This window comes from Epinephelus moara, chromosome 1 (assembly GCF_006386435.1).
Source record: "Epinephelus moara isolate mb chromosome 1, YSFRI_EMoa_1.0, whole genome shotgun sequence".
Classification (NCBI taxonomy): domain Eukaryota; kingdom Metazoa; phylum Chordata; class Actinopteri; order Perciformes; family Serranidae; genus Epinephelus; species Epinephelus moara.
In genome coordinates, this window is record NC_065506.1 from 39783161 (window position 1) to 39792805 (window position 9645).

General features: G+C 40.4%; 1 protein-coding gene across 1 annotated transcript in view; it reads right to left on the bottom strand.

Moving 5' to 3' along the window:
- otog (otogelin) overlaps positions 1 to 9111 on the bottom strand; it is a 70150-nt gene extending 61039 nt beyond the window's left edge. Inside the window, exons 1-8 of the mRNA XM_050047160.1 lie at positions 8961 to 9111; positions 8649 to 8706; positions 7801 to 7858; positions 4742 to 5867; positions 3699 to 3800; positions 3325 to 3482; positions 1514 to 1635; positions 995 to 1203 (exon numbers count right to left, since the gene is read on the bottom strand). Of these exons, the coding sequence (XP_049903117.1) occupies positions 995 to 1203; positions 1514 to 1635; positions 3325 to 3482; positions 3699 to 3800; positions 4742 to 5867; positions 7801 to 7858; positions 8649 to 8706; positions 8961 to 9036 (1909 nt within the window). The 5' untranslated portion in view covers positions 9037 to 9111. The remainder of the gene's footprint in view (positions 1 to 994; positions 1204 to 1513; positions 1636 to 3324; positions 3483 to 3698; positions 3801 to 4741; positions 5868 to 7800; positions 7859 to 8648; positions 8707 to 8960) is intronic.
- Between the last annotated feature and the right edge of the window lie 534 nt (positions 9112 to 9645).

The window sequence follows — 9645 nt, forward strand, 5'->3', positions numbered from 1 at the left end:
TTATGGCATGACGCTGGACGGATGAACCCTAAATATTTAAAATTAATGATTGAACGTAGATTATCTGATATGGAACTACAGAGATGGCATGAGAAATTACAAAGTAACCCTTTATGTGATAGTTATAAATTGTTTAAAACTGATTTCACTTTTGAACCTTATCTGATTATGTTAAGACCTGCCGAAAGAGTTTGTTTGTCTAAGTTTCGGTGTGGAAATCATAAGTTACCTATCTCTGAGCGCAGGTATGATCGTGAAAATGTCCCCCGGAAATGTACTCTTTGTTTGACTGGCAATCGAGGAGACGAATATCATTATGTACTTGTGTGTTCTTTTTTTGATAAAGAGAGAAGAGAGTTGGTCGGACAGTTCTATAGAGCAAATCCAAATATTTATAAGTTTCAAAAGTTAATGTCATCTCGAAAAGTAAAGGTCTTGTCAAATTTGTTGAAACTTTTAAAGAAAATCTTGAATAGTTTCTCTTGATTTGCTTTGACTTGTATGTATGTAAACAAATTCTGTTTTATTTATTTTGCTGTGCATTGGCTGCCGCCTGTCCTGATTTGTTAATGTTATTTTTTGTTGTCTGCCCCTTATACCCCGGGGAGGGGTCAAAAGGAATAAATGAAATGAAATGAAACTAACAGTGGTGGCATGTAACTGAGTACATTTACTCAAATACTGGGTACATATTTGAGGTACTTGTACTTTAATTGACTCTTTTGTTTTCATGCCACTCTCTACTTCCACACCACGACATCTCAGAGGGAACTTTGTACTTATCTGACAGCTTTAGTTACTTTACAGATTAAGAAACCATTTTTAATGCAGGACTTTTACTTGTAACAGAGTATTTTCTACAGTGTGGCATTAGTACTTTTACTTAAGTAAAGGATATGAATACTTTCGCCACTGCACCATTCTAACCTGCACGTTCAGACTGCATTTCGCTGCCCAGTAGGTTATCATGTCACAAATGACAAAAGAATCGTACCATAACTCGTCTTCAGGTCGTCCTGGACGTCTGCGTTGAAGTTCCCACACATGCCGCAGGTTCTGCCCACAAACTCTGGGCTGAGTTTGATGTAGACAGAGCCGCTGCGTCCCTCCCACGCCAACGTGAAGCCGTGCTGCTGCGTCACCAGAACGTACTGGGAGATCTGCTCCAGCTGCAGGTCGTGGATGTGATGAGGCAGCTGCAAACTACAGACAGAGAAACTGTGAGAACAGACACAACCTTCTCTTCTGTAAAGATCTCATACTGACTGATATATGGCATTAATCTTTTTAAAATTTACTATATTTATATATATATATATATATTTATATATCTTTAGAGTATATTCCATTAATGTAAAATAAATACACTCAAACAAACTACAATAAATAATAAATCCTGATTCAAAGACTTCCTAAAAGTGAGAGAGAGCAGAAATAGAAATAGATCATAGAATCATAAATAGATAAAAAATATAACATATAAGAAGACGTTCAGTTGTGCTATACTGCAGACCTTTGGCCCTTGAAGGTCACATTGGTGGCGTGCAGCCGAACTTCACCCTCCCACGGGAGGAAGAGACTGACAGATCGTTGGCAGGTGTAGGGAGCAGAGCTGCAGCCTGGGTCATTGTGGACCTGCAAACAGCAACATGCAATGATAAAATATGCATTACACCATTTAAGAAATCATACTAGTGTTTTTTTTGTTTTCCCTCCATTAACTACAATCTGACATAACAACAAAGTCTTTTTAATTGTTTTCTTAACTTCCATGCAGATTCATTTCAGTTCACCATGAAAATTAACAAAGACTTGATTCTTGGTTAAGAGTGTTATAATCACAGAGAGCTATCCCTGGTGCTGCATTCAAGTACATTCTGACATCTGAGATTTGACAGAGGGCTGCTGAACAACAACTTTTAACGTGCCAGAAAACAATTGAATCTTTTTCAGCTGTCAGAGAATCGTATGATCAATCGTTATTTATAAAGAAAAGCTCACAAATTTGTCAGTAACTAGAACCAGGAACTGAAAATTAAGCCTATTTTGTCATTTTAATTTGCTGCTTAGTAGAGCAATAAAAGGTTAAGATTGGCAATATTATATTATATGTTTTTCTTACTGTCAAAAAATCAAATTAAAAGACCAAAGCCAATAATGAATGTGTCTTACAAGTGCTGTGTACATATTGATGCCTGATACAGCTTCTTCCTCTGTGCCATAGAGCACCAGATATGGATTAATCCGCTGCTGAAAATAGTCCCCAACAAATGAACTGCTTCTTCCTGTTTGAGTAACATTTGCTTAAAAAGTACAGTGACCAGCTGTTTTAGAAAACCACAACCACTGAGCCTTTTCTGTAAATGTATGTTTGTATTTGTGGTGCGTTTTAAAAGGGACACAGACAAAGTGTTAAGTGTTAAGAGGCGGACTAACGCATGTTTAGTTTTGGTCTTTTCATTTACACATGTTAACATAGAACTTAAACTTAAGATGTTTGTCTAGTTGCATGAATTTATTTCATTTTCTTTCTTTGTTTTAATTAGATTTTGCGTTTGATTTAAATCAACAGGAAGTTTTATTTTAAACATGCCACTCTGTAATGTCTTTTCCCATATGTAGGCCAGCTAACAGTACACCAGTCACTGCACAAATGACGAAAAGACAGAAATAACTTTTTCAACTATTTCAGCCCCAGCTCTCCCAAAAAAGACTGATTAAAACACTGAAACTTGACCTTAAAAGTAACACACACACACACACACACACACACACACACAGAGTTTGTCAGTTTAAGGCACTCTTGAGTGAAGCATGGCCTTGTCTACGACAAAACAAAATGTAATGTCACCTTCTTCTAACATGTTCAGGTTGTTAGATTTGCAGCATCGCAGTTTAATATGTTCTTTTTGTTTATTAGATGCTCCTTATAATTAATACTGGTATTAATGCACTATCAATAATCGTTTGGATCTCTCTAGGTTCCCTGCTTGGTTTGGTTTTCCCATACACAGATTCGGTATCTGCTGCCTTTTCAGGGAAACAAAGTCTCGGTCTGTTGCAGATGCTTTCAAGGCATAGTGGGTAATTGCAGTATTTAATGGTAATTGACTCTAATAACCAGATAGCTTTCACTAATCTTCGGAGCAAATCTTTTCCTCGGGCTGAGACTGAACCTCGCAGAAGTCAGAAAGGAGAGTGTGTTTTAGAGCAGGACGCCACCGAGTCCAAACTTTCCTCGACTAGAAGCAGGCGTCGAACCGAGACCTTCTGGGCAGCCTCTAGTCGGGAGGATTTATTTCGTCCTGCTGAGTCTGAACTAACCTGGACGACGATGCCGGCCTGGGTGGTTTCCTCACAGTCCCTCAGCAGAGTGTACGTGCATCGACCGGGGAAGTGGTAGTAGAGGCCGTCAAAGGTCTCAAAGTTGTACTGACCCCACGTGCGACACGTCATCTCCCTCTCAAAGCCAGGGTTTGGAACTGGGCAGATGGAGGAGAAAAGAACTGATGATGAAAGGACTTCCCATCACTTAATAAATTTACTTCAATTTAATCACTAGTCACTCAACTGTTCAAATAATAATTTCAAATAATCCCACATTTATGTAGTTCATTATAATATAATGGCTGATTATGATTATGGTTCTCATTTAAAACTTTTAAAGTGACTCAAATAGGTTCAGGTGTGTAGTTTACCTGTCTGACATCTGTGTCCAGTGGCCTGATACAAGCTGCAGTCACATGACTCTGACTGAATGCACTGTCCTCCATTCAGGCAGGGAAACGCACATGGCCCTGCTGAGAGACAACAAACAAATAAACAATTACACTGCTGCTCATCAGACCGGAAACCTGGGGGAAAAAACTCAGGACAGTGATGCCTCCAACAAGAAACAATCTTCCCTTTTCAGGTGGTTTCACTGATACAAATTTCACCAGTTTCATCATTATTTCATCAGAATCTTATCTGATAAATTTCTGCTGATTCAAACATTCTGACTAAATCGAGTTAAAATGACTCAAAGTGTGCAGGACTTCTGGTTTCTAATCATTTATATTTCACAGGTAAAAAAGTAAGAAATAATGGATAAGATGATACATTTATAGAGCAGAAATATACATGCTAAGAACCACTGTAATAGATGACCAACTCTGAGTATCTGCAGGTCTCAACTTTAAGGAAACCATCTGTCAGCACTCATATGGAGTTGTGTGGGGCCTCAACAAATGTTCCAGTCACTGAACGCACCACCAAACACCAAACGATGGCCCCTCATCCTGCAGTAGCAACATCTGCTTGGTGGGCTTACAGCTCATCTGTGCAGCCAGTCACGTCACACACGAGCACAGGTAACATACAAGGGTTAGTGAGGGGCGGCCGGGGGGTGGCGGGGTGTGGTGTCGATTAATCAGATAAAAGCTATTTCTCCTTGTTCACTCTGAGATGGGGAAGTGAAATAGATGGCTCATTTGTTGCTTGATTTAAAGGTACATTGCAACTTTTATGGTGCTTCAATAATAGCATCAACTTTGGACCATTTTAGCCAGAACACAGACAGCAGTAAAGCTTCTCTCCATAGATCTGAACTGGGGATACTGAGAATTGCAGAGCTGGTTGCAACACACAGTCTGCACCAGTTTTCACCAGGTGTTATATAAACACTTCTGCCATAACAGTATTTTAAAGAATGATACAACATAGCGGCTATAAGTTTGAATTTTCCATATTATAAATTTACCTTGAATCCTACGAATCGATGACCTCAGGGCTTCCTTCGCCTGCCTGGCGAGCAGTGACATGTTCACTGGACGCTCCTCTCTGCTGACTGTAGGTGATGATTGGTTTGCTGACACTGAGGAGGTGAGTGATTGGTCAGATGGTGTTGATTTTGACGGTGATTGGTTATGTGACGTTATGCTGGATGATACATGGTGTGATGTTTTTGGGCTGTTAATGGATCGATCAGCTGATGTTGAAGTGGTTGGTGATTGTTGTGATGTTGAGGTGAGGGGGGTCTGGTTTGATGTTTTGGAGCCATGCGTTGATTGGCTTAATGGTGTTTGGTTGGATGATGATTGGCTAGGTGTTGTAGTAATGCCTGCTGAATGGTCAGATAAGGTTCTGACTGGTGGATTGCTGACTGGTGATTGACTAGCTGGCACTTTGTTGGTTGGTGTTTGGCTGACTGTTGTGCTGCTTAATGTTTTTCTGGCTGCAGTTGTGCTTGATGGTGATTGGTTGGCTGGTGTTTTGGAGGTTGGAGATTGGCTGACTGGTCGTAATTTTGTTGATGATTGGCTGGATGGTGTTGTGCTGGTTGGCGATTGGCTAGATGGTGTTATGCTGCCTGTTGATTGGCTGGCTGATGCTGTAGTGGTTGTTAATTGGCTGGATGGTGTTACGCTGGTTGGTGATTGGCTGGTTTGTGCTGTGTTGACTGGTGATTGAATGGTTGATGGTGCGGTGGTTGGTGATTGGCTGGCTGATGCTATGGCCGTTGGTGATTGGCTGGTTTGTGTCCTGCCAATTGGTGATTGGCCCGCTGATGCTGTGGCAGTTGTCGATGGGATGGATGGTGTTGGACTGCCTGGCAATTGGCTGGATGGTACTGTGCTGGTTGGTGATTGGCTGGTTTGTGTTGTGCTGCCTGTGGATTGGCTGGATGATACTGCTCTAGACGGTGTTGGACTAGATGGTGCTGTGGTTGCAGATGATTGGTCAGAGGTGAGGGTCCATGACGAGGTCAGTGTCCTCTCTGACTCTGTGCTGGAGGACGTCAGGTTGGACGCAGCAGTCCGGCTGTCCAGTGAAGGACTGGAGGAAGACGTGTTGGTTTCTAACACAGCAGCTGCTGTCTGGAGGTCCTTCAAGGAGAGAAAATGTATCAGCAGGTATTTCATGCAACACTTGTAACCATAACCTGATCCTTCCATGCAATGTTTCAGAGCCTCTTCCAACCAAATATATTAAATCTGATCATTTTCATATTGGGCCTTGGCACCGTTTGGCAAAGAGGAGGCATTTTCAGCAAATCAAAGTTAAGTCCTTGTAACGTAGTCTGATTCTTTTTAATTAATTCTACAAGTTTAATATAAAATCAAGCAAATCTGGAAAAACAAGCTCGGCTCTCGGGTGACGGATTAATAAAGGTTTGATTAAAGTGTAAGACACCCACGGCTTTTACAATTCTGTGTTTTGTTGGGGCAAAAATTCCTCCCAGAATTACGCGAGTTGTTGCCAAACCAGAGTCCAGACTGGTGAGGAACCAAGGCAGCGCTGGGAAAAGAAGAGGCTGGAGAGAAAAGAGCTGTCATCCAGCCTTCATTAATGACTCCTCTGTGACTTTCAACACAGCGTTCCCATCCAGGTCGACCACCCCACCCTCGCCTCCATCGCCTCTCCCCCAGTGTTTTCCCATTTTGAATGATCGTTGTTGTTTGAGGGGATATTTAGCGAGTAGTTTGCTGAACTACAATGTGAATTCTCCCTTAGTTCACCACACAGAGCTGCTGAAGATAAAAGATTAGCTTTTAAAATCTGTCTTGGAATAAAACTCACTGAATATCTGGAATATTTTGGTATGGCTATTTCTAGATATTGAACAGAAATATGTACAGGTTAAAAATACTCGCATTCAGAAACCACCAGTCAAACATTTCTACACTTTGAGTCTCCCTGGATACCTGAGCTCTTAAACCAAGGCTTTCATCGCAAAGAGGACGAACAAAGCAGATGGCAAAGGTGAAGGGTGGTGGGGCTGTGAGGGGTGTGTGACTATGAATTATTAATCACTGATTAGTATCAGGAGATATCAATACTAAGCAGGTCAAACGTAAATATTCAGCAGTGTCGACACACATGACAGAGCTCTGACATGATATAGATCTGCTCTCTATACCTGTGACCTGCGACCTGTGCTACTAATTGCTTTGTTCGTTTGCTAACCCTCTATAGTTTGGACCGCATTCTCACGCCTCTCTGAGCCAAAGGGAAGCCGGACAAAAGGAGCGACCACATTCAGACTGATGGAGGCTCTGATAGCGGACGAGTGAGACAACAGAAAAGCCACTGTATATTCCTGCTGGGACTCCCTCACATGTCTGTTCCTGAGGAACAAATGTCACAGAGGAGCAATTTCTCTTACATGCTGAAGTGCACATCAGCAGGGAACAATGTCGTTATCAGTTTATATCTTGTATGTCATCTGGGTTCAGTCTCAGCCGGATCTCATGTGAAATTTGTACGTTTTTTGTATGGAAATAAATGTTTTGTTTGGCAGTTTGGACTCAACTAGTGTGAATTTTTACAATAAAAATAAAACCATATCACTAAAATACCACAATAAAACCACAAAAACATTGTCGATGACATTTTTGTAATTGAATGAAAATTAAATTGGAGTAATCTCTGAGATAATAGCTCCACTTTCTTAACTCTATTATACAAAAATGTTGACCTCCTGCATTTATAACTACACTATCCCATATATACTGTATGTAATGTTTATTTATAAATTAACATCCCTGTGTATATTCAAAATGTATATATATATTTTATTGTGCATCTACTTTGTCAGTCAATAAACACAAAGTGACAATATTGGAAGTTTATGCTGGAAATCCTTGAGCACCATAAATTATTTGACCTAAGTCCTTCAGGTGGTGGTTTGATCTTTTCTTTTCTTTACTCCGGCTGTGTTTTGGTGCGAGCGTTGCAGATTTTTTGGTGATCTCCGGCTGTGCGTGTTAGCCGCCTGAAGCAGCTCCATCAGCATCAATGATCAATGTAGCTGCCTACCTGCCCTCCCTGGGAAGCGGTGTCCCATTTCTGCTGCTTTATCCTGCTGCTCCCGCTGCTGGGACAGAGAGAACAAGGAGAGGTTTGTTCCTGCTGCAGCTTTCCCCCTGACACCACAAACCCACCACCGACCAGGAACCATCCAAACCATCAAAAAACCAAACAACCAAAAAATAAAAAAATCTGCCAATCAATCAAACAAACACTCCCTGCTCCATCAAACACCTCTGACATCTGAATCAAAGTTACAACTAGGGCTGAAATTAGTCAATTTAATCTGCAGATTATTTTTTAAATCAATTGATTAATCAGATGGTCCATAAAGTGTCAAAAATAGTGGAGAAAAAAAGCTCCTCACAAAATCTAAATTCCCATATTTAAATTAATATATTTGTCTAAACACCAAAATAGCCAATATTATCAGAGATGACTGAAAAATAAAAATATTTTACTTTTTCTCCCTTATTTTAAAGAATAAAAGCACAGCAAGTATTCACATTTGAGGAGAAACAATCAATAAATCTGGCCAATTTTGCTTATCAAATTAGTTAAATCATTAATTGAATAAGCTGCGGAAAAAGGTGTTGCAAAGTAATGCTGTCAATGACTTATTGAATAATCAACCACCATTTCATCATTTCAGCCATACACAACAATAACATTATTATTTTAATTATAATGAGTCCTAAATTTGGGTAATAATAATAAACATATGTAACATATGTATCTAACACACTTATATACATAAGAAAAATATGCAAATGATGATGCAAATAACACCAAACTAAAAACATTTTAAAATTATAAAATAATAACACTTTTCTGTTAAAATATATAAAATAACTCACTTATTATATTGATTCCAGTTAGAAAGGTTCTCTCTGTCAACACCTCTGGACAGATGCGCTGAAATCAATAATAATTATGAAAGTCAATGTGTCTCCAGTAAAAATAGTCCAACTACACTTTAAAAGTAAATCCAGATTAAGACAGGTGAGAACAGCTGCACATGTGGACAGTAAATTAGATTTCCTAATTTATATTACAGAAAGAAATGGAACAACATTTAGGAGTTTTCTTCACTTTCATGTAGAAATCACATCTTACTTTATGTGCTGTATAACCAGCTGCTCAGAGTCGCGTGCGTGCAGGTGACTCACCTTGATAAATTAGGATAAAATACAAAGATAATAAGTGAAACAGCCTTTTCCAGCTCCGTCTTAAATAGGGATCCATTCGTGTTTCGCGGATCCGCAGTCAGTCGGGTTTGGACAGCATCACCTGGTGAAAACCCTCCGGCTGGACTCCCGCTGCTTCCTGCGCTGCTCCATCCGGATCATCTCCGAGCGGCCCGCCGCGCGCCTCAAGAACCGCTGCACCTGCTCATTAGCATAAAATATGCGCAGGTGGGCGCGCGGGTGGGCGGGGCAGAGCAGGGGAGCTGAACGCATGCGTGGATGCTCTGCTGTGGAGCAATGATCCCACCTGTAGAAAACAAATCTGAAACTCTAACCACTTCTATCTGCAGATTAAAATAGATTTTGTGACATAATCCCTGATTAAATTCAATATAATTAATTGATTTAGACTTATAATAACAGCTGGGTTTGGTGTTATATAACACCAAACCCAGCTGTTATTATAAGTCTAAATCAAAGCTTTATTCATACATAACATACACCCGAAGCTGTGTTGAAAGCACCTCAGCCTGACAGGTGTAACTGTGCAGTATTTACACTGAACAAGAGGAGCGGTGAGAACAGCGCCCCCCTGTGGTCCACTGTCAGAGCAGCATCACAGCAGCCTGTGGGGAGTGGACAGTGTCATGCAAAATGAAAGTTAATG